The sequence below is a fragment of the Tetranychus urticae genome, chromosome 1 (assembly GCF_039701765.1).
Source record: "Tetranychus urticae isolate SD_2017Ah chromosome 1, NJAU_TeUrti_SD_1.0, whole genome shotgun sequence".
NCBI lineage: Eukaryota > Metazoa > Arthropoda > Arachnida > Trombidiformes > Tetranychidae > Tetranychus > Tetranychus urticae.
Genome location: NC_142958.1, coordinates 5,702,263 through 5,729,860, shown reverse-complemented (window position 1 = coordinate 5,729,860; position 27,598 = coordinate 5,702,263). Strand labels below are relative to the sequence as shown.

At 32.3% G+C, this 27,598-nt stretch overlaps 7 protein-coding genes and 1 long non-coding RNA gene across 22 annotated transcripts in view; 3 read left to right on the top strand and 5 right to left on the bottom strand.

Annotated features, from left to right (window-relative positions):
• LOC107362291 (protein turtle) overlaps positions 1–685 on the top strand; it is a 123,995-nt gene extending 123,310 nt beyond the window's left edge. For both annotated transcript variants that reach the window (XR_016198167.1, XM_089266759.1), the window contains one exon: positions 512–685. The gene's annotated coding sequence lies outside the window, so the exon portion shown is untranslated. The remainder of the gene's footprint in view (positions 1–511) is intronic.
• LOC107362289 (DNA repair protein RAD50-like) lies at positions 589–4,929 on the bottom strand. The gene is made up of 2 exons (XM_015929311.3): positions 4,543–4,929; positions 589–4,457 (listed from the first exon to the last, which is right to left on the bottom strand). The coding sequence occupies exons 1-2, from the start codon at positions 4,756–4,758 to the stop codon at positions 732–734; spliced, it is 3,942 nt and encodes a 1,313-aa protein (XP_015784797.2). The 5' UTR covers positions 4,759–4,929; the 3' UTR covers positions 589–731.
• Positions 4,930–4,937: 8 nt separating this feature from the next.
• LOC107362294 (neprilysin-1) lies at positions 4,938–13,211 on the bottom strand. Of its 2 annotated transcripts, XM_025160949.2 has the most exons (14): positions 12,233–13,211; positions 11,417–12,093; positions 11,200–11,262; positions 10,802–10,963; positions 7,948–8,243; positions 7,600–7,863; positions 7,037–7,492; positions 6,836–6,913; positions 6,662–6,768; positions 6,526–6,584; positions 6,336–6,455; positions 6,072–6,268; positions 5,895–6,002; positions 4,938–5,821 (listed from the first exon to the last, which is right to left on the bottom strand). In XM_025160949.2, the coding sequence occupies exons 2-14, from the start codon at positions 11,505–11,507 to the stop codon at positions 5,645–5,647; spliced, it is 2,178 nt and encodes a 725-aa protein (XP_025016717.2). In that variant the 5' UTR covers positions 11,508–12,093; positions 12,233–13,211; the 3' UTR covers positions 4,938–5,644. The 2 variants fall into 2 exon arrangements, with proteins under 2 accessions (XP_025016717.2, XP_015784813.2); XM_015929327.3 differs by having other exon boundaries at positions 11,417–12,993.
• A 36-nt stretch (positions 13,212–13,247) lies between these two features.
• LOC107362302 (uncharacterized) lies at positions 13,248–14,983 on the top strand. The gene is made up of 3 exons (XR_001568646.3): positions 13,248–13,701; positions 13,821–13,898; positions 14,018–14,983. It is a non-coding gene; the product is annotated as an uncharacterized LOC107362302 (long non-coding RNA).
• A 1,236-nt stretch (positions 14,984–16,219) lies between these two features.
• LOC107362299 (transmembrane protein 14C) lies at positions 16,220–17,404 on the bottom strand. The gene is made up of 3 exons (XM_015929334.2): positions 17,090–17,404; positions 16,790–16,952; positions 16,220–16,708 (listed from the first exon to the last, which is right to left on the bottom strand). The coding sequence occupies exons 1-3, from the start codon at positions 17,312–17,314 to the stop codon at positions 16,554–16,556; spliced, it is 543 nt and encodes a 180-aa protein (XP_015784820.2). The 5' UTR covers positions 17,315–17,404; the 3' UTR covers positions 16,220–16,553.
• A 121-nt stretch (positions 17,405–17,525) lies between these two features.
• On the top strand, positions 17,526–21,002 carry CycC (cyclin C). 13 transcript variants are annotated; one of them, XR_016200931.1, is made up of 7 exons: positions 17,526–17,819; positions 17,887–17,927; positions 18,026–18,684; positions 18,760–18,839; positions 18,905–19,023; positions 19,386–19,558; positions 19,791–20,224. XR_016200931.1 is itself a non-coding variant. In XM_089270158.1 (5 exons), exons 2-5 carry the CDS (start codon positions 18,060–18,062, stop codon positions 20,357–20,359), a joined length of 927 nt encoding a protein of 308 aa, XP_089126284.1. In that variant the 5' UTR covers positions 17,526–17,819; positions 18,026–18,059; the 3' UTR covers positions 20,360–21,002. The 13 variants fall into 13 exon arrangements, 6 of the variants coding, with proteins under 6 accessions (XP_089126284.1, XP_089126283.1, XP_015784815.1 ...); XR_016200928.1 differs by having other exon boundaries at positions 19,386–19,566; XR_016200927.1 differs by lacking the exon at positions 17,887–17,927 and having other exon boundaries at positions 19,386–19,566.
• Positions 21,003–21,041: 39 nt separating this feature from the next.
• LOC107362301 (FUN14 domain-containing protein 1) lies at positions 21,042–22,314 on the bottom strand. The gene is made up of 2 exons (XM_015929335.3): positions 22,230–22,314; positions 21,042–21,961 (listed from the first exon to the last, which is right to left on the bottom strand). Exons 1-2 carry the CDS (start codon positions 22,243–22,245, stop codon positions 21,537–21,539), a joined length of 441 nt encoding a protein of 146 aa, XP_015784821.1. The 5' UTR covers positions 22,246–22,314; the 3' UTR covers positions 21,042–21,536.
• Positions 22,315–22,651: 337 nt separating this feature from the next.
• On the bottom strand, positions 22,652–27,545 carry LOC107362290 (ubiquitin carboxyl-terminal hydrolase 8). The gene is made up of 3 exons (XM_015929312.3): positions 25,892–27,545; positions 23,836–25,805; positions 22,652–23,254 (listed from the first exon to the last, which is right to left on the bottom strand). Exons 1-3 carry the CDS (start codon positions 26,780–26,782, stop codon positions 22,954–22,956), a joined length of 3,162 nt encoding a protein of 1,053 aa, XP_015784798.2. The 5' UTR covers positions 26,783–27,545; the 3' UTR covers positions 22,652–22,953.
• Between the last annotated feature and the right edge of the window lie 53 nt (positions 27,546–27,598).

Sequence of the window (27,598 nt, the reverse complement as noted above, 5' to 3'; positions counted from 1 at the left end):
TTCTTCCACATTATCCCTTGCTGATCATTTTCACCATGGAAACTTAACATTGTGCAGTGGCACAGCGAAAAAGATGTTGATGATTGAAACTGGAGGACAGAAAAGATGATCAACTCAGCTCTACATTAGTACAAATATGTGATGTTCTTGATCGTTTCTCAATGATTGTCACATTATAATCATATGATCGATATTTTTACTTATATTTGTTCATTACATTCCACTCGATGCATAATCCAATTGCAAAATGTCAACATCAAAATTGATTCCTTAAATTGTTTTGTTGGTCCAAAAGCTTAGTAATTAATTGATCTTTAAATGGATCAAGGCGTGAATCAGTTCAATCAGATTAATTTAGTTGTTTTATTCATCAATTAGCTTAAATTATTGACAAGAGTTCTTAGTTATCACCAGAATATACATTATTTAATGAAAATTAACTGATCTCTTTCAATTTTCTTTCATCGAGACATCTTTAATTAACTCTGTTTTTTAATTTCTTCCAATTCAGATGATATTACAATGAGACCACAACTATCCAATGATCAACAGTTGTCTAAATTTGTCAAATAAAGTGCCTTTCGATACTTAATGTGATTTATCAATATTTATTATAAAATGTTATATTTATGTACAAAATTTATAATCAAAACAATTATTAACAATTATTAAATTTTGTTGTTAATTCAAATCTTGTAACCAATTATTAATCGAAAAATATAAAACAAAAATTAATTATCTCTTTCTCTGATTGAGAGTTGCTTGATTCGTGAATAACCTTTATCGTCCTTGTAGACTTCATAATAATATTCACACTCAGATTCACGGAGGCATTTTAGAAACTGATCGTCGTGAGTAATTATAACCAATTGGAACCGGTGGTTACGATGCAATTTAACAATATTGGAAACTGAATCAGCGAATGCTTGAATATTTTCTTTATCCAAATTTGTAGTTGGTTCATCCAGAGCTAAGATTCCACAATTGACGGAAAATATTTCAGCCAAAGCCAAACGGATAACTAAAGAAGCGATAACCTTTTGTCCCGCTGAACACCGGCCTCTCATATCCATTTCAACTCGATTGCGAACCATGACAACACGATAATTAAATGAACGCCTTTTATCTGAAGCTGATCTCTCAGTTTCAGTGTCTGATTCAATTTTAATGTAATCAATGTCATTGCCCCGATAAGCCTGTCTCCACAGCTTGTAAAGATAACGATTAATTTCATCCATCTTCTTTTTATGGAAAACCATGACTGAATGGTCGAGTGCTCGATACAACTTATTCAAATCTTCGCAAATTGCTTCCAATTCAACAGTTTCTACTAATTTACTTTGATAATTATCTTTAGCTTTACGATATTTATCTGCAGATAATTCTCTTTCCAGATCTTGAATATGAGAAACAATTGGCTCTTGTTTACCTTTAATTTGCTGTAAAAGTTGAAACTTTTCTTGATATTGCTTATCTAATTGTTGCCTTTTCTTCAACAACGCCACTGAATCGGCAGCACCTCGTTTACCTTTTTCTATTTCCAACTTTTCTTCATATTCGGTCACTTTTTCCAGTCTTTCTTGAAGCTCCAAGTTGTCCTTTAAGTTTCTTTCTCCCAGTTCTGCTTCATTGATTTCTTTACGGTATTCCTGACATTTTTTGCTGAGATCAGTTTTGTCATTGTGCACTTTACTGCTATCTTTTTTAATTTGATCTAACTCTTCTTGTAAGTCTCGTAGTTCAGAATCAGTATCATCCATCAAATAAGATGATATATCCTCACCAATGGCAGCAAAATCATCTTGATATCGGTTCAATTTAGCTAAAGTCGATTCCAACTGTTTTCTTTTTCCATCTTTTTCATCAGCTAATTTTCTTCTTTCTTCAATAACTTCTTTCAAATTTGGTTCAATTGACTTGATTTCATTATGATATTTGGAGAGATCCTTTTTCAATGAGTTGACTTGTTTTTGCAATTCTGAGCATTTTTCAGTCAAAGAAACCTGCCTTTGCTGACCTTTTTCAAGATTCAATTTTTTACCTTCCAAATTGAAAATCTCTTCTTTGAGTTCATTTATCTGTTTTGATGCCAAATCTTTTTCGTCTTGAAGTGCTTTGTGTTTTTCCTCGGTTCGATGTAATTCCTCCGAAAGTTCCTCTATTTCTTCGCGAACATCATCCAAAGATCGTAAGTCATCATCGGCAGCTCCTAGTTCTTCTTTACATTTTTGAATTCGACTTTCAACCTCCTGAAGAGATCTGATGCTATTGTCATAACTTATAGCTTGAGGTTCTGCTGCTCGGAGTCTATCAAGTTCAGCCTTTTCTTTTTTGAGTTCACGTTCTCCGACTTGTATTTTGTTCAAGATGTCATCAACTTTCTTTTGAGTATCAAGCACTTCTTGTTTCAATTTTGGAAGCTGTTCTTTGGAAGATCTAACCGTTTCATTGTCATTTTTTAACCGAAGTAATTTTTCATAAAGTTTTTCCATCTTGGCCAAATCTTCGTTCACCTTTTTAGCCTCTTGTGGTAGTTGACGAATTTTCTTTGTCAAACTGCTCTTAACTTTGGAGAGAGTAGCTTTTAAATCAGTTTCACATATGGGACATTTGGCTTCTTTTTCAATGATGACTGAGTATTCAGATAAAATTGTTTCTGCTCCACTCGAAGTCGCACTCTTACTTCGCAAAGCCTTTAATTCAGATTCGATTGACATCAAATAGTTCTCAAAGGAGTCTGAGCCACAAGTTGCTTTGATTTTCGATTCTTTTTCTTTGATCTCTTTCTTACAATTTTCAAATTTCATTTTTATCATTTCCAATTGAGTTTCCAGCTTTCTCCGATCTGAAACAAGTGATTCTTTGGAAGCTTCTTTGTTTTTTAGTTTTCTCTCTACTCCTCGAATCTTGTTTTTAAGTTCATCAACGAAAGATTTGTCAGTGTCATTTTCATCAATACCAAGATCTTGCAAAAGATTAACATGTTCAGAATAAATTGTAGCTAAATTATCTTGCTCTTTTTCCTGGGTTTTCAAGTGAACTTGTAAAACAGCTCTTGCTTCATTCTGAGCAATAAGAAGATCCTTTTCCTTGTAGAGAATATCAAGTTTATCCTTGAGTTTTTGCTGTTCAGCATAAATCGAGCGAATATCCTTTTGAATGTTGACTAGATCGTACTTTTCATTAAGCTCTCGCAATTCGTCTTTTTTTGTCTCCAATTGGGCAGCGAGTTTCTTCAATTGTGAAGATGATTGACTAATTTCTTTCAATTGTATTTCAATTCGACCAGCTTCATCAGTTTTTTCTTTAATAGAATCATTGTTGATTTTGATAGATTGCTCCAACTTAGATTTCTGAGATTTGAGTTCATCCATTCGTCGGTCAATTTCCTTGATTGAATTATCGAATTCTTTAAGTGTTACCCGGATTTCATCTTCTAGTTTTCCTTTTCGTGAATCTAAAGAAGTATGGATTGTAGCCAAAGCATTATCAGTGTTTACTTCGATGTCTAAAGTACTCAATGAATCAAATTCCGATGATTCTTCTTTGAGCAGTTTTTGGAGATAATTTTTCAATTTCTTTTTGTCTTGAGTAAACTTTGCATGTCTGGCTTCTAGTTTGCCCTTTGACATAGATATTCGATTGATTTTAGTATTAAGTTGCTTCAGAACATCCTCAAAATCCTCCAACTTTTTTTCAGCCTTTTTAAGCTCGAAATCTTTTGTTTTGATACCCGCTGAGAAATTTGATATTTTGTCTTTGAGTTCTTCTTTAGTACCGGTAAAAATTTCTCGAATATTCTTCTTCAAGTAATCAATGCTCTTCTTTTGCTCATCTAACTGAGCTTGTAAGCTAGATATGGTCTTTTCAACACCCACCATAGCTTTTTCTTTGACGGCCAAAGATTCAAGTTCCTGCTTGATAGGACCAATCTCTTGATTTAAAGAATTCATCTTTTCTTTGTATGATGCTAGTGTTGCTTGGTTCTTGTGTAATTCATTAGAATATTTATCAGCCTGGTGTTTGTGTTCTTGGAAAAGCTTGGATTCACCTTCACACTGCGTTAATCTTTTAGAATATTCGGTCCGCTCATCTTTGATTCTCTTTAAGGCTTTAACATAGCCAATGGATCCAAACAGTTGATCAAATTTCTCTTTGAGAACTTTAGATTCACTAAGAGGCCAATTAGAATCTTCTTGATGACAAAATATAACATCAGATAGTACAGCTTTAGAGACACCTAAAAGATCCAGCATAACCGAATCAATTTGAACACATTTAGTGCTGACAATGGTTTCTTCTCCACGTTTTATGATGGCATCTAATGTTCTCATCTGAGGAACAACTTTGCCAGATCTGTCACGTTTAGCTGTGAGTTCCAGAGAACGAGTGATAACACATTCTACTTCGTGTATATCCTTGAAAGCCAACTTTACTTGACCACGATTAGTATGGCCCTAGAAAGATATGAAAAACCAGAGTTAAAAAGAGCAAAGCAACAGAAAAAATAAACATCTTATTTATAGAAAAATTATGAAGTACCTTTGCAAAGTGTAGATCATGAATCCAAGTTTTACCCTTGTTCGTAAATGGAGGAAATTCATTGGTAGCAGCATATCGTAAGCACTCAATTAAAGTCGTTTTACCAGCACCGTTAGATCCAAGAATCAACGTTAATGGGAAGAATTTGATGACTTCGCGACTTTCTGGATCAAAGCTTCTAACACCGGAAACACTCAACTTGCCAAGACAAGCCATAACATCAAACTAGAATATTAAAAGCTTTATTAAAATTAGAAAACATAAACAAAAATAATTTGAGTTGACATAGATTAAGCTCACCCAAAATAGAAGAACAGCATTTAAAGAGAAGGATTCAAAGAAAAGCCTCAGTTCCCGCGAAAAAAATATGAGGGACCATTTCAGCATAACAGTTTGTGAAAAAATCTTTTTATTCCAACTCTTAAAACAATGAAAAAGTGATTATGATTTTCATCTAGAAAGTGATTTATTAAATTGTTGATACGAAAATAAACTAAAATTTACAAAAAAATTTCAATACTCTTACATAACATTTTTGTTGCGCTATTTCAATGCGATGTACAATCAGTCAACAAAGACTCCAATAGTTGAATATTTATAATACATTATCACTGATTTTACCAGCAATTAGACAACTTGAAACAAACAAGATGTAATTGTACCATTTTTGTAATTTCAATGATTGAATTGAGAATCAGTACTAATGTAGAAATACTGAGAAACTTTTTGGTTAAATTAGATGCACAAAAATACATACAATTACAATTGTATAATACACTACAATATGATCTTGAACGGATGTAACATTTTAAGGCTGATTGAATTTAAGTTAACATCTTAAATTGGTCAATTTAAATTATAAGAAGCATCCATTCAATTTTTCAGGATAAATTAATGGCTGAATGATTAGAACCTGAAAGTGATCAAAGAGACGAATCATCAAACCAGTTTTGACTAATACAACTTGAGAATCCTGATCGTATTCAATTTTTGACCAAATAATCAAGAAGTTGATAGAATATCAAATTTAAACATCTGTAAATCTGATAGAAATCATTTGATCATTCCAATTCGACTACAGTCAAATACCAATCTATTGCAATCACCAAAGTTTACATTTTGATTCTGGATTCATTGGCGATCCTTTGGGACAGCTGAAAACTTGAGCAAAGTTGTCATTGTTCATTAATGTTCCAACCACTCTGAATTTTGACGGACTGTGGACACCTTGAAGAATTGAATTTCGCAAAGAAGCTGGTCTTTCTTTTTCACACCAAATCTTGAAGAGAAAATTACAATTAACAAGTTATTCTAATAATCAGTATTATCCATCTACACTTGTAAAAACTTACCGAAGCAAATGAAATGAAAAACAGTTGATCAGGAGTGAAAGATGACATTGGCCCTGGTAACCTTTCATCTCTGGCCTTAGCTGATCGGCTGACAAATTTTTTGTATCCCTAGAAAAAAAATAAAAAAGATACGCATAAAGATTCTATTCAATTCTTTTAGATTTCAAGACTAAATACATTAAAAGCAATATCGATTCCTCCATTATCGGCAATATTTTCACCCTGAGTGTTGACACCATTGATATTCAAGCCAGTTTCTGGATCTTTCATTTGATCATATTGATCGATAAAACATTGTGCTCGTTCATTGTAACGCCTAGTTGAGCCTGGTGACCACCAATTACGGAGATTACCATCTTTATCATGTTGTTTACCTATTGAAAATTCAGAGTATGAAAATCAACAATTCAAATATTTCATGTATTTTTTTGTCTAAACAACCTTCGTCATCGAATGAATGGATTATTTCATGGCCAATTGTTTTACCGATGCCACCAAAGTTAAGAGCATCTGGAACATCACTTGAGAAAAATGGAGGACCTAAAATGGCAGCAGGAAACTCTGAAAAGAAAAGATGAAAACATGTTTGTTGTAACCAAGCTGGTATTTTTTAATAGCCAAATAATCTTACGGATATAATTGAGATCAATGTAATTGAAAGCGTTGACTATTGCTGGTCCAGAGAGACGCCTGAAAAAATTGAAAAAATAGAATAGAAGAAAAATATTTAAAATGAAATAAAAGTCGCATTTAATTTGTGGACTTACACTGCATATCGATTGACTCGGTAGCGAAGAGCTCGAACTTTTTTACTGGCATCAATTTTTTCAAATTTCAAAATAGTTCTAATGAAATTTCCTGGAATCACAGTTTGCTAAATAAGAGTTAAAGACGAGAGTATTAATAGCACTGAATTTTACCAAATCAAACAATTGTTATACCTCTTCGTAAAATTTTTCTAGCTGCTGATTGTCTTTAATCCATGGTTGGTAAGCCACAACAGAAGCCATATTGTTTAACTGTTTGAGAAAAAAAGAATACAATATAAAAATGCCAAAAATCGTCTAATAATCAAACCTCAACGGTACATAAGTAGAGGTCACATAAGTCAAAAGTTGAAAGATAATTTAAATGATCAAAACCTTTCGTTTTGCTTTTTTTCGTGTTAATGGATCCATCCATGTTTGTTTATTAAAGGCTTCTCGTAAGGCATCTTTTATGTATCTAACCAGAGTTTCCACTTTTCTTATGTTCGTTGAATTGAAATAGTTGTCAATATAAAGTCGGCCCATTGCAAAATGATAATAATTATCTAACTGGTTGTAACAAAATTCCCAATCTTTTTCTGGTGATTTTAAACCTTTTCTTGCTCTTTGAAATTTAAAGCGAAACTGACGAAATTGGCTGACAGTGTAATCACCAAAGGCAATAACAAACCGCCATCCCAAAAAGTTGGCAATTGTTCTTTCAGGTGTATTCCTAAGAATTGAACCCAACTGCTTGAAGTAACCCTGATTTTCAATAATAAATATATCACTCTCTGAAAATTCTGTATTTGACCAGCGAAACATATTAATCATCAATCTTCGCCAATTAATCTACAATAAAATTTGAAATTTGAAAGTAAACAATTAGATTGATAATTTTAGGAGAAGCTTATTTTTATACAAAATAATGTACTTGATTAAAGGAAATAAACACTCACACCTCTAAACTCCTTTGACAAACTGGCTATGGTCATCCTGCGGTAAGGGTTGAGTTGATCTTTCTGTTGAAGTCCATTAGTAATTAGGGATTGAAGTTGATATTCAAATTTGTACAAATCATCGACATCAGCATCAATTCGAGATTTTGAAAGTTTATCACGTCTCATAAGTTCAATTATATCACGCATATACCTTTTGTAAGCTTTTGAAAAGGTTCTAGATTCAAATTCATGAATACTTATATCCAATTCTGGTGGATCGAGCTAGAAACGACAAGAAATAAATTGATTAAACCCAAATAAAAATACAAGAATAATAAAAACTATAAACAGTAAAAGTTAACTAACGTAAATAGCACGTTGAGTATTGTTCATAAGATCAACATCAATATAAACTTTAATCAGATAATTGGCTCCAAGTTGACTTTTTAATTTAACATAATTTTCAAACCAGTTATACTTCTGTCTATCCCATGATTTTACAATAACAGGCCAACCATCAATTGAATCGAGTATTTCATACAATGGTCCAATGCCAACTTCATCTCTACGCGCCGTATCCATACAATCAGAATAAAAATCGAGCAACCGTCCAATTACCGGTGAACGATGGATTTTGGGATTATATTTAGTATCCAGCAATCCTAAAAACAGAAGAAATATCAGTGAAAATGAGTTAAATGTTTTCAAGAAAAGGGAAATCTCGAGATTTTTTCACCCAAAATTAGTCTCCCTTTTCATTGAACTAATGTGAAATTAAATCAAAATATGTTAAATTGTCAGTAATTGTCTAAAGCCTAAACGGCCTTAGCTAAACGGTTTAATTAGCCATCTTGACCTACAAGAGACAAATTGTTAATTTGTAAATAAAAACCTAATGAACCAAAGGTTTCTTTTAGATTACACTTGAAACAATGCGAAAGGACAAACAATTACATTAACTTTCTTCTCGTGTATAAATTGATCAACTATTTTCAGGCTGGACTTGAAATTTGGACAATTAAACGATACTCTATTCAGCCTTTCGACAATTAAAATTACAAGTCATCAATTTTTCAAGCAATTAACATAGGACCCTGAAAATGTCCTCGAGTACAAAGTAAAAATTATATTGCATGATTAAGACACACCATTTTTGTTCCCAACACAAGGAAGCATAAACATTGTCATATTTATTGGAGTAAATGAAAGAGAAAGATAATATATATTCCGTCTTTTCTCAAACAATTTAATGACATTCAGTAGATTATTAAGTAATTAAATTCTAATTGTTGAAACAAAATTTACCTACACCTTTACGAAGACCAAGTTGAGCTGGTTGAGTTGAAAATCAAACAACACTGACTATGATATTAAAGGGTCGTAAATTTTATGATTAAACCAGTTTCTATAAACTATTGATAATTCAATGAAATTCAATTTAAGTTAGAGATTTTAAACAAAACTAAACAAAAGATGAAATAATTTTTCCCAGTGAAGTAAATTTTCATTAAAACTACACTCGACCATTGATTTTAATGCAAACCCATTGTGAATGGTATTTAATGGTTGTTTACAAGTAACAAATTACAATTAAGATATGAATCACGTTTGTGAATTATTTAAGAATCTGTTTTTTTGTCAATTTACTAATTATTTTTCCTTTTTTTGCCTTAAGGTGCTGTAAGCTTGTTCAATCAGTTTCCTTTTTCCCTTATTAAAATTAGACTTTCAATGAAAAGTATACACAAAGAAAATTAATTGTGCTTAAAAGATTGGTTTTCAATTGTATTTACTAATTAAGACTCGAAGTAATTTAAATTTACAATGGTGAATAAAATCGAAAACAAACCCTTTTGCTTTTTAATAGCGATTGTATAATGAAATTATGTAAACTAGTTGAACTTTAAAATTAAGGTAAGGTAAAGTCCCTCTAGGTTCGTTGTCTAGGTGCAAGGTATCGGTGTAAATATTGGGTAAGGATTTGTGTTAATCAACAATAGATCATTGGTTTAGAGAGTTAAGGGAATCCCGGTTCATCTGCATAACTGGATTCATGGATATGCTTCATTCAGTTAATGATATGATAAAAGGGATATTTGTATTTAATTTGTTGAAGAGCTTCAAAGCGATGAACTGAACACTGTGAAGGTTGCAGGAAATTATCAATGTCGAGGAATTACCAATCAATTGTTTGTGTTTTGCAAGCTAGGTGTTTAATTGAATGAAAATAATGGACACTTGAACCTCTTGGAATGTATTCGTGAAATTTACAATCCTTGAAAAGGTAATGTTAATGGATGAAATAAGTAACTATGAAACATTAACGGATCAAGAAGTGAGTCTCGAAGAAGAAATGTTTTCAATGTTGACTTGAAATCTTGGAATTGGGAGTTGAAAGGGTTTGTATGAAAGGATATGGAAAGTCAACTAAATGAGATGATTAGGTATTATTTGAGAAGTGAAACGATTAAGCCAAGGATATTTGACAAATGGTTTCACGGATTTGATGATTACAATGGTAGTTAGCCGATTGTATCATCAGTATATCGAGCTTTATACATGTACTCACAAATTGATAGCTTGCACTTTATGTTATTGTTAAGGGATGATGAAAGTTTAATTCAGTTCCAGGGTCAGTTTTAATTAGATGTTGACACTAACTATTACAATCTACTAAATAATGACAGGTAAACATAAATCTGCAAATTTAATGTTAGATTTATTACCAGATCGACTGGAAAACCATTTAAAACCATCAATATTTTAGTATTTCAGTAATTTTCTAGTCAAACTGAAACTCAATTTTTGTTGCATGAAAGTGAATGCAATCTTTGGTTGAAATAAGTTGTATGGAAATTGTAAGCCACTTGAGCGATTGTCACTCAATAGATATCAAGAGTATTGATATAAAATATTGAATATTGAAAATTGGTAAAATTTGCTCGTTCAAAGAAACTATTAAATTTAAATGCTCAATTTTGGCCATTAGAGAAATACTCTGAGTTATTGGTCAAGAGTATGAGCTTATTTTTAAAGACATTGACCCAAATGGTTTGAAGACGTGGGTGAACGCGACTCTACTATTCCGAGAGTACTTGAGTTTCTTTGAGTGTATAAAAATCTATATCATGTTTAGTCAATTTATATGACACGTAATTCAGGTAGATTATGAATTTCAATGAAATGAAAGCAAAAAAAGTAAAATGGTTATACCACTTACTTTTTAGCTGCTTTTTCAATGTTAACCGTGATAAAGCCCAAACTGACCACCAACTACGATCTTTTGGAATCACAGCTTTACGAAGCCAATTTCCGCAGGCAAATTGATAAAAATCATCACATGGATCAACATTAACATCCATACCGTTCCAAATACGATTAGCTGAAAAAATAAAGTTAGAATTAGCAATTTTCAGAAAAAGATAAGAATGATAATCCAATGATATTTAAATAATAGATATCTTAATTAATTTACTTTTCTTTGTTGCTAAAATTATAATTAATTTGTAATTCTATGCTAAAAGCTTCTAATCTTGGTTGAAGTAAATGTAATTAAACTAAATTTGCAAGATTATCTATAATTATGGTGATAAGATTTACGTGATTTGAATAACTAACCTGTTTCCTGACAAGCCTTGGTCGAGCAGATTCGTTTGCCATTGCTTCCAGTATTCTGAGAGTCTAAAAAGACGAGAAAATGAGAGTTAATTTTAAACTGTTGGACAATTTACAAGATTTTAAAAAGTCAATATGACCAGCAATGGACAATTTTTCATGGTCATGTATGAGATGAAAAAAGCAATACTGGTCAATTTAGTAGAGTTAATTGATTTACTTGTAGCACAAAAAGTCACTGGCACCAAATAGAGAATAGTAAACAATATAATAATCAAAGGTAAACACAGTGAAAGGTAACGTTGATTCATAACGAGTTGATCAAAATTGTCGAACAAATTGAGTTTCTTCCCAGAAGAAGAATAAAGGTGAAAATATTGGGAATGTGGCTAGGTGAGCAATCGATTTATCGAAGAGCAACAACACAAACAAAAAGATATTGGTCGTCTAAGGATACAGTTCAGTTTCCAATGAGTGTTGGTGAAACGAGTTTTAAGGTTAGGTTTTAAAGTTTATAAAAACTGACTACCTGGGTCAGTTGAGAGAAAAGGTTGAAATTATGAGAGAAAATGATCAAGAAAAAGAACGAGATGAAACAATGGTTCATCTGTAACTGTTGAATAATTTCATGTGAGCCGAAGAAGATACAAGATGAAGATAGGTAGAGAGTTAGGAATGATGAGAGGGGCGTAATAGTAGACACTATTGCTAGACAATATTAAGCCGTTGCAACTCGTATGTTGGATTGGATAGTTTAAGTTTACGTCTTCGAGGTAACCAAATTGTTGTTGACAAAGTCAACATTATTCACGGGGATGTCAGTAAACGAGAGAGAGAGAGAGTGAGAGAAGTTCAGTCAATGGCCAAGAGAAAATTTTAGATGGCATAAGAAATGTTCTAAGGAAGGAAAAAAAGAAGAAAAGGAAAATTATGAGAATAGAGGGAAGAAAACGCAGAAGAGGGAAAATTGGAGGGATGGAAGAGGGAAGAGAGAGAAGGCAAAGTTAGAGAAGGAAAATAAAATCTTTAAGACTACTTTGGGTAAGAATAATATTTGATTTTGATGTTTTCAAGAACTTTTTCTCCTTGTAGGTTTAAGGTCTCCAAAGATTATCTTTTGTCTGCCGATGATGATTATGTTGATGGTTATCCTTGGAGCCACTGTTCTGGAGGGAAATCTCTTTTGTCTTTGGTCTTGTTGACAATTATGTTTTTTTTATATAAAGTTATCAGAAGTAGAGAAGAGGAGAAGAATAGAAAATGTTGAGTTGCCTCTTGATGATCAATTGATGAGTGAATGAGTTGATTTCAAGAGCGATGTATAAAATATTGTAATCATGGTTAAGATGATGCAATTTGAAATTGACATGGGACTTGGCATTATGATTCCATGAGTAACACATAAGCGTAAGTTATTCAAACTCTCCTTTTAAATCATCTCATATTTTACTCAAAACAAATGTATCTGTCGGCTGAAGAGGATCCATGGTCAATAGAAACAAGTCATTTCGTTGTTTTAAATTCCGGGCATTTTCGATTAGAAACGTATAAGATGATACATTATTTGGTCCATGATTTACAAAACAATTGGCACTTTTAGAAGACTTGAAACAGTAAAAGCTGAATTTTAAAAACCACTATGGAAGAAAACAAAGAGAAATGTAATTTGATGAGAAGAAAGAAACCAAGTTTCAAGTAGCTGGAGCAAGCAACATGTAATCAAAACTTGTTCTTAAGATAACTTTTTCTGTCTCAAATGAGATTATCAGCAGTGATGACCATCAAGCAACCAGCCATAATTTGAATAGTTTAAGCTGAAAAAACGGTTAAATCAATGATTAGAAGAGGAGGGCTGAAAGAAGGATTCACGTTCCATAAGAAGAGTCAATTGTCTTCCACCATTTTCATGTAGATTTCACACTAAATTAAGAATATTAAACAAAACTTGGTAATCCCATTAAGTTGGATAATTGTATAACAATAACAAGTATCAAAAATATCGTTGAATGAAGATTAAAAATCAAACGAATCAATCAGAAGATCTTTGACATTCAAATTTTACTTTAGCGATTTCCTAAGCAACTGTAAGTTTTGTCATCGGTCACAGTAACAGCCAATGGAAGAGTTTACAGAGTATTTCTTGGAAAACGTTGATACAACAGCATTTTTCTTGCTTCTTTTTCAATCTCTTTCTTGCTTGTTTTGATCTTTTGGTCTAACTACACCACAAGGTATTGAAATGATCGCGATTAGGTCATCGGGAGATAGCCTGAAAAAGTTCAGTTCAACTAACAATAATTCATTCTCTCCACCCATACATTAACATGCGCCATTCAATCAAGCCAAACAGGAGCAAGAGTTTTACTTCATCTTATCTACTGGTTTTTTCGAGTTAATTACATTATCATACAATCTATCGCTGTTATTAACGTCCATTTATGATTCCTTTGTCCATCTAAACCAGCCTTTATCACCCGAATTAGGAATGGATATCAATTGATAAAGGTAAATATGAGTTGATCATAATTTTGCAGAGAAACCAACAAAAACAACGACCATTTGAATGGACTTTTTTCAAGTCAACATCATATTTAACCCAACAATACAAACTTCAATTTCATTAGTTGACCTGTAAATTGGTGAAAAATCAAATTAATGGAGAGCAAATCAACTGATTTTTCCAGAAAAGATATCAATTTAAAGTAAGTCGATTTTATCAAAAAAGGCAAACGCAAATTATTATACATATTATTGTATTTTAAAATGAATTCAATGAATGAAACAAAGTATATTTACCGCTGTTTTCACATTTTCTTACCAGTTTTCAGGTTTCAATAACCTATTGTTGAAGGATAATAAATATGATGGCTATAATGGTGGTGATAATATTGACCAGCTCTAGGCAATGTCCTTGGTTATACAAAGTATATTTCAAATCTTTTCGACTTTCTCATATCAATGGTAAAACCTAATTGATTGTTACCAGTAAAGTAAACCGTGAACATCAAGGAACCTGGAATTTGGATTTAGACATTTAAAGACAATCAAAACAAGGACGTTGAACAATTGACACAAGCAGACGTTTTTCTTGAGACCAACCCATCAGTCATTCGAGATTTCAACTCGACAATATATGGACACTACGGACTGGTGAACAAATAGTTGCTTTAATACAAACCTGACATTCAAAATATAAAATTATTACTTACCAATCGTTTACAATGGAGTTTGTACTTTGATGCATTGGCTTCCAATTAAAAGCATATTTCGAGTTGCATTTGAAAGCATCTTGCATCTTCAAATTGGATCCTCTGGTTTTGAAATTGGATCAAACTTGATTTTGGTACTCTCAATCAATCAAAAGTCTCCTTCACTTGTAACCTATTAATCATAGCATGATGCTTTAAATGATTTAAATCGGGATAATCTAATTCAGTTTGCCCTTGGTAAAGACCAAATTGAAATTACAATTGACCTGTTGGTGAGAGTAACATTCAAGAGTAACCAATTTTTTAGACAAATTAGTTGCTAATTATCAAATTTACTTCTTCACTTTCATTCAAAATCTGTACAAGGTCAATTTCATCAACTAACTTGACCATGATTAAGTTACTATTATGAAATAATCGATATATTAGCACCAGCAAATTGAATAATTTTCCTATTTAACAAATCTTTTCTTTTTTTTCCTTCTTAAAAAGCTAAAAATTTTGTCTTCCTGTCTTAAACCTGTTTCAATTGAAATCCAATTTTAGTTCGATCAGATTAAATCTCTTTCAATTTTCAAGTTTAATCAAATTATCAATCATTTCATTTTTCCTCTTAATTCATTAATAATTCGTATTAGCTGTCAATACACAATCAACTACTCAGCTGTAATATAATATCAACTCCAACAATGCAAAAACCACCAAACGCTCCAAAAGGTAAAAACATAGAAAAGCAAAATATTGAAAAATTAGAAAGCAATAAAGAAATTACGTTTCATCTAATGGCCAATGATAATTCAATTTGACCAGTCTAAATCATTTAGTATTTGTTTCAATTTTGGGTGAAAATCGGTTAAACATAATTTTGAGCCATGCATCGAATCATCAGCCACAAATCAAATATTCTGTCGAGCCATTAGATGAGTTAAATAAGATTATGTTAATCATCAACTCGAGAGACATTTCCAGGTCTGTGATTATTGTTTCATTTGTAATGGTTCTTGATATCTCGGTTACCTTCATTTAATGTTTAATCATTCATTCCTGTTTTACCTAAGAGCAAGGTCATGATTAAATTGTATTATATCAACAATTTACTTTTTATAGTTGTCAAATTTACCTTCCCCTTTCACTTGGTGAAAAACATGTTTAAATTGTTCCCAAATCTTATAGCCTTGACTGATGATGATTATTATTATTATGGCGATGATGGACTCATCCTAATGTAAATAGGTCACTCAAATGAAGGCAATGAAGATGATAATGATGATGAAGATAATGAAGGTGATTTGACTTTGTTAGGTTGCACAAAAACTCTCAGTTTTAAAGTTGTATTTATAATCATCTTCAACAATTGACCAGGAAATACGATGAAAACAATGGATTAATCAAGAGAAAAAATAATAATGATTTAGTTAACCAAATTAACCGGTAATACGAGTAAAATTAAATATGATATTTGGTAAAATTGGTAAATTCAATTGGGTTTGAATGGACATTTTTTATTTGCTATAAATGATTGGTTTGAAATTTATTGCGTTCGATGTAACTTGGAGGTTGGTTTGATTGTCATGGTCAAAGCATTTCATAGGAGCAATCGTTATCTTGATTCATTTATTCAAACCAGTTTGTTTTTAATGGATTCTGTCACCAATTTATTATCTTGTCTGTGAACACACAATGAACAATTAAAGGTGATAGAAGATTGGGTGATTATACTTCCGTAACAATAGAGAAAGAGGTCAACGATGTTCGCTCAATAGTTGATAACAGTTGTAGACAGATTCACGATGAATGGATAAATAAGTCTGTGGTTAATCTGAAATCTCACAGTTTATTTAAATCTGTCTCAATAATTTTGGACAACAATAACACTGTTCAACAATAGTATTACAGAAATTCCCAAGATGAATTAAATTTCATAGAGATAATTTTCTTCTTCTCTTCTGGTCATTTAAATTAACATTATATCAATAAGCTTATTTTAAGTTCCCTGTTATAGAGAATAAAGTGAAAAAGAAAAATAATTCGAGAAAAGCTTCAGGAAGAAACGAATTTAAAAGATAGACGTTAGACCTTAATCTAATTTTAAATACAAAAACCAATTTTAGATTAAATTATATTTTGCCCGTTCTGATCAAAGTATTTCTACTTTTTAACATGTTGAGCCGGTCCAGAAACAGCTCGGAAAGAAATGTTTAAGACCATTGCCACACTTAAAGCAGCTATTAAACCAGCAGGCATAAATTTTCCGGTATTGTAGAAACGATAGCCCATCAGTCCAGTGAGCAGAGTTGATGTACCTAAGAGTTAGACAATAAAGGGTTAGAGATTGTGACAAAAAATGATGTTAAAAGCATCAAATATTCTCTCAGGAAACTCACCCAAAGTTAAATAATAATTGCTGGGATCTTTTGAAGTCATATAAGCACCAACTCCTAATGTGCTACCAAAGAAGAGTCCGGCAGCAAGAGATGGAATTGAGCCAGCTTTTACATAACCAATAACTCCTCCAGCAGCAACTAATGCAGCATAAGCAGATGAAATCTATCAAAAAAGAGGCAGAAGTGAGATAAAAACAGAGTTGTAAGTGTTTGTATAGCTTTTACAAAGGCTTTGATCTTAGGCATATTGAGCAAGCATGATTGATGAAATAGATTAACAAATTCGAGCTTGTTACTTACCACGTCTATTCCCATTTCTGATTCCAAAGTTGATTCTGTTAATTGGTCCGATGGAGTTTCAGTTGAAGTCACTGGATTGTTTTGATTATCTTGCGGACGGCGATTTAATAGATTATCCACAAAATTATCAACTGAAGGTGAATCTAAGATGACAAAATCTGAATTATGATCTAATTCAATAGTATCATCCGGTTTTTCATAGGATTGCAAGGATCGAGGACTCATTAAAAGTGAAGAGTCACACTGGAAGACTTGTTATTTTAAGAAACTATAATAATTTCCAGAATTTACACCAAAGATATAATTGAGTCTAGAGCAAAGAGATAAAAAACAAAAAACCTGGTTATTGTTATCAAGTATTAACCTAGATGGCGTTTAAATTGTAGCGCGATGTTACGTTTGTTTGATTTTTTCAAATCTTTCAATTGCTCATCTGTGATCTCATCAACCTTTTAACACAATTTAATTGCTAACAATACCTTTCTATGTGAATTTAAAAACCTCTAATTACGGTGAAACTGTCATGATAGTTCCATCATTAGAACTGTGATTTGTGAATAATTTGTCAAATTGTGTTGAATCTTTACTGTACTTTTAAGCTTAGCTTTTTTATGCTTGTTGGCATTTTCTGGTGATTACCTATTTATTGTGATCTACAAGTGTTTAATTAACCAATTGTTCAAAATTCAAAAGCATATGATTAATTAACTGTTGACTTGGCTAATCTTTGGTATGTTGTCTGTGTTTAATTGTTGCAAATTGGACTGCCATCTATCTGTTTAAATATTTTTTTACAGTTGACACATTCTCAGTTGGTTTATCTCAACCTGATCTTCAGGTTATAAACTGTTTTGTTTTTGTTTACAATTAACTAATTAATGTTCCTTTTTTATTAGTTTACTTTTTTTATAATCTATTTTGATTCCATCTATACAGCCTATCCTACCTTAAATTAAACAAAGCCTATCTGATGGCTGGTAATTTCTGGCAAAGCTCTCACTTTCATGAATGGCTTCTTGAAAGACAAGACTTGATACGTGAAAGACACGCAGACCTTCAAATACTTTCAGAAGAGGAATATCAAAAATTGATGATATTTTTTGCTAACTTCATACAAATTCTTGGTGAACAATTAAAGGTTAAACAACAGGTCATCTCAACCGCTATTGTTTACTTTAAGCGATTCTATGTTCGCAATTCTCTCAAATGTATTGATCCTCTTCTCATGGCTCCTACCTGTATCTTCTTAGCTTCTAAAGTTGAAGAGTTTGGTGTCATCTCTAACAGCCGTTTAATCAGCATATGCCAGACTGTTGTTAAAAATAAATTTGGCTTTGCATTTCCAGAGTTCCCTTACCGAATTAATCATATCTTGGAATGTGAATTTTATCTTCTTGAACTGATGGACTGTTGTCTCATCATCTACCACCCTTACCGACCACTTATTTCATATACTGCAGACATAAAAGAAATGAAAGACTTGAAAGATAACAAAGACTCTAAAGATGATCTTCTAAACACGGCTTGGAGCGTTGTTAACGATGCATACAGAACTGATATACCATTACTTTATCCTCCTCATATGATAGCCATTGGTAAATTATCTTTCAATGTTTCATTCACGATTCTATTAGCTCATTTTCAATATGCTCTTTATCTTTTATTTCCAGCGTGTCTTCATATGGGATGTGTCATCTCAGGCAGAGACTTTAAGCAATGGTTTGCTGAGCTTAACGTTGATTTGGACAAGGTATCAACCATTAAATTATCTTGCTTTATAAGTTATTGTATCCTAATTGTTCCTCTTGTTTTCAGGTATTGGAAATCACTCGTCACATTTTAAACCTCTATGAGCTGTGGAAAAATTTCGATGATAAAAAGGAAGTCCCAGCTCTCTTAGCTAAGATGCCCAAACCTAAGATACAACCATCCAGGTAAAAATCAATTTGAACGATTATTAACACAAACCGCACATCTCCGTCTGATGACGTTTTTGGGCCGCAGCAGCCGCAGCAGCGAAAGCGTACGCAATCGCCTGGTTAAATCGCAGCATTGTCAAACAAGCATCATATTTACTTTTTAATTTAAACGTTTTTTTTGCATATCTCTTTATAACTTTACCCTCGGCGTCTTTTGCGATATCAACTACTGTGATCCTTTAAACGGAGCTTATCGCTATCTTTTGTTTCTTACCCAGACTAGTCTTGTGTAAATTAGTTGAAACATTGAGACTTAGTCCTTTTTTGTTCAATCAAACACATGATACTTTTTTTATTGTGAATATTCCCATTTACAGCGAGTGTCAAAATATTATTGTAGACAATCTCGAACTCCCTTATTGGGCTTATTATTCCGATATGGGCTTGAGAGACTTCACTGAATCCAATTATTCTTCTTATGGTACCTAACTTGCAAGATACCCAGTTTGACATCTACCTGGTCTTTTCGGATGATAGGAGAGAGTCAATTGTAATTTGGTAATCCAATTCCTGCAACTTTATTGTCTTTTCATCTCAACTAATTTTTCCTTAACAAAATTTAACTATTCAACCTTTTCTAATACCTTCCCAAAATTAACCTGAACCTCTTTTTGGTCATTTAACTCTTCTAAAATCCCAACAATTCTAACTTTACATTAATTGTGTCTGTCTTTTCTCATCTATCTCTTTTCTCTCTCTCTCTTTTCTCATGTATTGATCAGGTTTATAACTGGGTTTTATATTCGATTAAGATTTTATTTCATCTTTAGGATCTTAAATGTTAATTGAATCCTATTTATAAATTATTTAAACTCAAGTTGAATTTCTCAGCAATGAAAGAACCATGGAGCCAAAAAGCCAACAAAACTCTTTCTATCTTAAATCTATTGATATTATATTGACTATCGTGATAATTAACCATGGTTCTTAATCATCTATTTATTAGATAAAAAATCCATTCACATGAAATTGTCTTTCCTTCACACTATTATAATCTTTTTTCTGTAACACAACAAACCTCAACAACAAATCTCAACTTTGGATCATGCTTTTTCATTCTTTTTGCCAAACAAAATTATCAAACTTAATCCAAATAATGCAAACGTAATAATTCAATTCATAATGAAATTTCAATAAAACCAAAGACTGATGAGGATTTTTCTTCCTCATTTCTTTCTTTCCCTTTAGGCCTCCTTCTCAGGGAGGAGGAACAGGTCAGAGCGAAGTAACATCCAACAATCAAAACAAACATTCACCCTCTTCCTCGGCAATCCAACCACAGCCCAGCTGATAATGTTTAAAAAATGATGGACTCTATTTTGTTTTTATATTTCTGTTACTCATTCGCTCTTAATCTCATTTAATTCCTCCTCATGAGTATCTCAGTGAGACAATGCATTTTGCATACTTGATTGGCGGCTGATACTTAAACTAATTAACACAGAGAGCCAAAGATAAAATTATCTCAGTTGAAGACCCAACCTAACACAAGGTTTCGGATGAACCATTCATCACCAAAGTGCCCTAAAATTAGTTGAAAATGCGTTTGAAAGATGAAATGAAAGTTGACTAAAAGTCGCTTGAAAGTATAACTCTGAGAGTTGAAATCTTTTACAATTTATAATCTCTTCGCTATTCCTATCATGTTCAACATTATTATATTTATTTTTTTAATCATCAAAACGCTTCAGGGATTGAACGTGAAAATTTTACCATTTTTATTCACATGTTAACCGGTGGAAGAATCAAAACGTAAAGCTTATTTTTTGACAAATTGTTTCAATATTGATCAATGTAAAGGCGATTTGTTTATTAAATTATCATCATTATATTTTTGTTACCTTCAATTTATGACAGACAAATATGTATTTATAAATACAATCATGATCTTATTTTATTATCATTAAAATCTACAAGATTTCTTTTCACTTTATTTAATCTTTAAATTTCGTACTTAAAATATAGAGAAAGTATTGAACGTTGATAAGGTTTCATTTATTGCTGGAAATATAGAAATATTAATGAATCAAAACTTTCAATTCAATAACTGATGATAAGATTTCAAGGGGAAAATGGGATTGACTGAAAAAATTAGATGAAGTAAAATGGTAAATGCTAACCAAAAAGTCTAATTCAATACTCTACAATAGCATTTAATAATAAATGGGAAATAAATGGGGAAATCAGTGACATCAAAGCAGCATTTGAATAAAGTTAATTTGGCCATTTGATGAATTGATTAGATAACGACAAACGAGAAAAATACTGGATCCACATGATTTATGGCTTAAGAATTTTGGATCAATTTTCCGACATTACCTTGATCCAACTCATAATGAACATAATAAATTTTGCGAATATCAAGTCTGCAATAATATCACGGGTAAAAGGATTACTCGATCCTTTTAAACCTTAATAAATGAGAATCCACTATAAAGTTTACTTTTCTTAAACTTGTGTTGATTTTTTTAAGCAGAAGCCACACCAAGTAAATATCCAGCAGAAAACCCGAGAACAAGAAGAGCATTATCTGAGACGTATTTTCCTGCTTTATCAATGAAGCCTGGTAACTCCTTTTCAGCTTTTTTGGCAATTTTTTCCATCTCCTTCTTCACAGACGCAGCATCCTTTTCCACTCTTTTCATGTCAACCTTAAGGTAACCGGAACGATGTCCGAGATAAATACCAAGCAGAGAAATACCAACTCCAAAGCAGACAACTTTACCGAATTTGGTAAAAGCAAATCCAGTAACCCATCCACTGGCACCTCCAACTGCCAACTGTTGAACAGAAGACTCGTCATCTTTGGATCGCAAAATCTTACTCAAAAATCCATGATTATTGTTGCTTGGGATAATTTCCTTGGCTTTGTCCAACGCCGCTTTACTTTCCTCTGAAATAAAATAATAATAATAATACCGATAAAAGGACGTTTATTAAAACAAATCTCAGTCATTCATACTCATTTAAAACTGAGAAACATGCAAAATTGATTAACTATAATTGAAAAGAAATCTCTGATAAAAGGTGTTTATAAATATCAATTTATGAATACTAGACAAGCATGCAACCGTCATTGAAATTACAGCTATTTTGGTAAACATATACAAGTATTCCAATCGGTTTGATGGAAAGGTAAGAATTAAATTCAATAAACTTACCTATAATATTAACCATTCTAATTATTATAGTTGTATTGTGATCATTAAAAATGTAAACAGGTATGAATTACAAGAGTGATGAAATGTGAAGCAAAAGTGGTTATGAAAACAAGATGAGTCTCAAAATATTCGGAAGCGTATCAAAAAAACGTAAACAATGAAAGTGAATATTGAGCCTGTAAATGATCCTTAATCAGAGGAAGGTAATTTAAAGCTACTTAAATATCAAGGATAAATTTTTACCGACTTAGCTGTCAATTGTTATGGTGATAACATAATTAATTTATTGTTGGACAATATAAAATTAATTAAATAACTTACATGTATTTCTAATTAAACGCCATCTCTAGGAGCTAAAAGTATTCAGTGATGCATTGAACAATGTTTATAAGGAATGGACTAGAATAAAGCAGAATCAAATGTTAGCTTGAAATATGGACTTTATTCAAAGGATTTCATTCCAAATTATTTGTTTTATTTTGTAATTAACATAAGAAACTTGATGATATATTTGTACAATCTTATCTTCCATTCATGAAAATATTTTCCATTAAAAACATTTGCAATGTAAATATTTTCATTTGGTCAATGTAAGAATGGAAACTAACAATAATTGATTTTTTGTGTTGGTGTTGGGGTGTAATGGCAAAGAAGTAATTAAACAAGAAGGAAACCAATGATATTTTTTGTGTGATTCGATTCAAATTTCAAATTTATTTCAAATTTAATTGTTGGACGTGTAAAACAGGAGATAAGCAGCATGTGATTTAACATCAGCTGTACTTAATTCGGTGACTTCATGATCATCATATTTAAACCATTTGTTCTTTTCATCATTTTTACAAAATGCAACATAATGTCCTCCTTCAAGGGTTCCATAATGATTAACTACCCCGTAGAGTTCATAAGATGCATCAAAATTATCCGCAGAACTACAACTTTTATATTTTTTCAGTTTCAAGTCAAATAAAGGAAAGTCGACCATGTTTTGCAACTTTTGTCTCCATTTACCTTCATAAGAAAATCTGTATAATAAGGATAAAATAAAATAAAATAGAAATAAAAAAATATTATTAGTAAAATGATCAATTGAAAATGGATGTGCGAATGGTAAAACGAATAGATTGTCAAGATTATTTCATACAGATAAAAATCTTAAATATTTCCGGAATGCATTTTGAAGAGAGCAAACACTCTGAACATACGAATCTATTACATGGTTAGAAATATAACAAATCAAGATAAATTGTAATGTTTGTTTAGTTGAATCGACGGATATGATTTACCAAAAGTTGACTATTTTAACAGATAAAATGGCTTGGCCACTGATATCATCAACAATATTAATAAATTAACTATTCTGATGAGCAAATATATTTAGTACATCAAGAAAATAAGCATTGATAGATTGTCTGAGAGACATTCAATGATAATATAGAATAATATTTGAATTGTAAACTAGATGACTGAAAAGAGTTGTAAAAATACTGCGGATATATTCAAGGAAACTGCATGTGATTCTTAACTGTAATCAATGTCAAATCATTTATAGACTTTTGGTATGTTATACGCATTTGAAATTAGTAAATAAGAGGAAGGAACAAACCTTTTTAAATGTATCACTAATACTTTAGGTAGTTTGCATATTTTAATCTGTTTGATGGCATCTCGTTTAACTTTACAGGTTGGACATTCCCAGGCTGCTTCTCCAAACAGCTTCTCTTCATCTGAAAACAGATCCAAACAGTCTAGGATGGTAAATCTATGGCCCAATTTGGTAGGAATGGGAAGAGAAAGGTTGCTAAAAACTTCAAAAGTATGCGACTGTTTACCACAAGCTGTACACTTAAGGGTTGACATAAGAAGACCTTCAAACATTTCAGATACGATTGATCGGTTTCGAGAAATATGATGATTCCAAAATTTGGTTATTGCTATGTGAGGTGGTAGATCGTCTGGAAGGTTAAGAGCACCGTTAGCTGCAGGTGCTCTGTTAAGGTCAGCATGTAATTTTTCCAGAAGCATACATAAAAATTCATGGGCATCTTGTTGTTCACAGCCCATAAAGAAAGGCATATGGGTTCCAACGGCATCTTTAAAATTTGAGGGCGACACTGATTTATATTGATTACTACGAATTTCTCGTATCAATGCTCCTAACTCCTCGGCTAGTTCACCTCTAGAGCCAAGTCGATTGTGACGACTAATATCAGCCATGTGTTTCTCTTGGAGAAAATATCGACGGAATATTGAGGTATCAGCTAAGCATTGTAGAACGGCATTCATGAAACAAGTGTTACCCAAATTTTTGAGACCAGTGTTGACTTGACCAGGAATACCATAAATGGGTGAAAAGTTTCTCATACGAGCCGAACTTGTGAAGCCTCGAGGAAAATCGGTTGCATTTGATAAAGGTTTAAGTGCACGGTCAAACGTTGGTTGATGATTAGATGGAGGTCGATTTTGTGAGTCTTCGTCATCATGATGGTCAGCTATATTAGGGGACGAGTACGATCTTGATAGACTTTTTCCGGTTTTGGCAATTGAAGGTATTCTTGGTACAGCACTAGGAGATGAAGATTCAGAAACTGTTCTCTCATCTGATCGTTTAATTGTGGTTTCCATGATCGGTTTAGTAGCAGGGTAACACATTTCTTCATCTGGGTTACTTGTTGCTTCTCTTTCATTTTCACTTTCATCACCACTTTCAGCAGCTACACTGAATTTTACAGGCTTGAATGGTTCCCGCGATTCAGCTACTGAAGTAGTGATTGTTGAAGAATCAGAGGAAGGATCAGGTAACTTGGAGGGATTAGGTTTCAACTTTCGTTTAAGATCAACATTTTCTCGTAAAAGATGTTCTCTATCAGCTTGAATTTTCTTTAAAATCTTATCCTTTTCCAGAGATGCTGTTTCATATTCACTTTCCCTTAGTCGAAGCATCTCTTCTTGTGCTTCGAGTGACTTACGAGCTTTAAATTCTAGTTCCTTCATGTTGTTATTTTCATTGATATTTCCGTTTTGCTGTGTTGGTACATTTAATGGTTTATTGCTCTGAACTGGTATTGTAGTGGTAGCATTCATGGTAGATGGAGATAATCCATTAGGTTTATCGTTTTTGTTGATCATGTTAGGTGATTTCAAAGGCGAGTTTACATCACCGTTGTTCAATTTGGGTTTAACCTGTCGATTAATCGGTGGAACAGGTTGAGCAGTTCCTGGTATTTTGTTTGCATTATCTTTCAATTTGGAATTTGTCAGACGAACAACCAACTCATTGCTATCCTGAATCATTCCAATATCATCATTATCATCAACATCGCCATCATTCAATACTGATGGATAGCTTGTCCCATTCTGTGCTGGTTTAGGTGCATCTGGGGATGAATCACCGGCCTTATTTAACTGAGAGTAAAAATTCAGGCAAAGAGACTCGTATTCTGAATCGTTGCTATCATCAGAAACTGGTGGTGTTACTTTTGAATTAGAAGTTAGCATTGGATAACTATTAAGCCAGCCATAATAACCTTTTTTCAAAAGAATAGGTGGTGATGGACATCCTTCTTTATTGTCCCACTGAAAATGAGAAACAAGAAAACATAAAATTAAGATAAGAAGGAGGAAAATATGAAATATAAAATGAAATGAAAATTTTAGGTTACCTTCCATAAAGCATCAAATAAAGCAGCCAAACGTTCATTCTCACTGTAACTGCTTGATTTCCAATCAAAGATAATCACCTTACGAGCAGTTCTCCTTTCTTTTAAAATTAATTGAGCATTGTTTGGTAAAGATTTTAACAATTTGGTAGCCGCTGTACCTTTCTCTAATAACTCCTCTGGTATATTTAACAATTTAACTTTATCCGTTTTGAGATTACTTAAATGAGAGGCTTCAAAATCTTCTCTTTTCCTTGCATCCAATAAAAGTATTATGTCATTGGATCCTGTTTTAACAAGGTCCTCGATTAAATCATACATCTCTAATGGCTCAATGGATGGATATATAACATTATCACCATCAATCTGGTTAGAGTTATAGCCATCACGTCTATTAGCAGCGGAAAGGTCATTTTTGAAGCCATTATTATTTATATTATTGGTGGTTTTAGCTGGATTAACATTATTTATATTTGTGGTATCGGTATCGTTATTTGCCTTTATAGTTTTTCCAGGCGTAGGTAAAGTTGAAGAGGATGAACCTGATTTGCTTGTGGCTTGTGCATATCTTTCACCTAGTTTGGTAGATAGTTCTTCACATTTTACAATAGCTTCTTTAAACATTTCAGCGAACTTTTTATCATCACGATAGCGAGCTGCATTAACCGCTTGCCAGAGAGTAGCAACCCTCATGTAATAGATGAAAGCTTTCTCTTCATCGCCACAATCATAGCTTTGTTTTGCTTGATTGAAAACCTTCTTCATGCCATTGAGTAAAAGATCAGGTGAAGAGGCTTTCATTACCATAGTAAGCTTATCATTTGCTAATTTATTCAATTCCCCAATAGAGTGGGCCATATACAAATCTTTTGGTGTCCTGGTTATGGCTGGCATGATTGTGGACTTGTTGGTGCGGTGGTGGTAAGAATACTCTCTTCCTCCTCTAGTTAAATTGATCGTCAGAGATGTCAATAATTTAAGTTGCTTTGATCTATGGAGGTGAAAGATGGTATTAAGAGAAAGAGGGTGAAGAAAGAAGGGAATCGTTTGAGAGAAAAGAGGTGTAAGTGATAAAGGCAGGAAAGAAAGGGAAAAATAGATGAATTGAACAATTAAATATCCACATAGAGCAACAATATTATCATGATCACAAATATTGATGACGATGATGACACATCATGACAGTAACGTGAATGTTGCTAATGATAAAGATGGTCTCATTAGAGATGGTACAGGACAGTGTAATAGTAGGGAAATAGGTAAACAGTTAATCATCACAACCACAAGACAGTATTAAAATCAAACAAAACTATATTTCTTTAATCAACTAAACAATTAATATAATAACCATGTCGAGTTAATACAAAAATCAAAACAATTAATATTTTTGTTATTCCTTTTGTCAAGGTTTTTCACTCATATCCTTGTAAAAAGAGTCAAGATTTTGTTTACTTCTCTAGGCTTAACCAGCTTTAGCGGTAAATGTGAACAACAATCGACCATCGATAGTTTTGAATATACGATGTATTATAATTCAATTTTTTTTACCTCAAAATCACTCTGTCAAAATTATCTTACTAATCATTGGAGCCTGTTTTAATTTTAAATATTTATTTTAATTTAATTTAAATTTTTATTAGAATTTAATATCGACTAATAAACCCTAATGCATTAAATATTGAATTTTTCTTTGCTTTTTGAATACAGAAA

Coding starts and splice junctions, on each gene's coding strand:
- LOC107362289 (XM_015929311.3), bottom strand. CDS start 4,758: ATGGCTTGTCTTGGCAAGTTGAGTGTTTCCGGTGTTAGAAGCTTTGAT. Junction 4,458..4,542: donor ATGATCTACACTTTGCAAAG/GTACTTCATAAT, acceptor ATATCTTTCTAG/GGCCATACTAATCGTGGTCA.
- LOC107362294 (XM_025160949.2), bottom strand. CDS start 11,507: ATGAATCAACGTTACCTTTCACTGTGTTTACCTTTGATTATTATATTG. Junction 7,864..7,947: donor ATACTCAACGTGCTATTTAC/GTTAGTTAACTT, acceptor TGTCGTTTCTAG/CTCGATCCACCAGAATTGGA. Junction 6,003..6,071: donor GAATCGATATTGCTTTTAAT/GTATTTAGTCTT, acceptor TTTTTTTTCTAG/GGATACAAAAAATTTGTCAG.
- LOC107362299 (XM_015929334.2), bottom strand. CDS start 17,314: ATGAGTCCTCGATCCTTGCAATCCTATGAAAAACCGGATGATACTATT. Junction 16,953..17,089: donor CAGAAATGGGAATAGACGTG/GTAAGTAACAAG, acceptor CTTTTTTGATAG/ATTTCATCTGCTTATGCTGC. Junction 16,709..16,789: donor CAATTATTATTTAACTTTGG/GTGAGTTTCCTG, acceptor TCTAACTCTTAG/GTACATCAACTCTGCTCACT.
- CycC (XM_015929329.2), top strand. CDS start 18,060: ATGGCTGGTAATTTCTGGCAAAGCTCTCACTTTCATGAATGGCTTCTT. Junction 18,685..18,759: donor TCCTCATATGATAGCCATTG/GTAAATTATCTT, acceptor TTTTATTTCCAG/CGTGTCTTCATATGGGATGT. Junction 18,840..18,904: donor TTAACGTTGATTTGGACAAG/GTATCAACCATT, acceptor TCTTGTTTTCAG/GTATTGGAAATCACTCGTCA.
- LOC107362290 (XM_015929312.3), bottom strand. CDS start 26,782: ATGCCAGCCATAACCAGGACACCAAAAGATTTGTATATGGCCCACTCT. Junction 25,806..25,891: donor TATTTGATGCTTTATGGAAG/GTAACCTAAAAT, acceptor TCTCATTTTCAG/TGGGACAATAAAGAAGGATG. Junction 23,255..23,835: donor TTAGTGATACATTTAAAAAG/GTTTGTTCCTTC, acceptor CTTATTATACAG/ATTTTCTTATGAAGGTAAAT.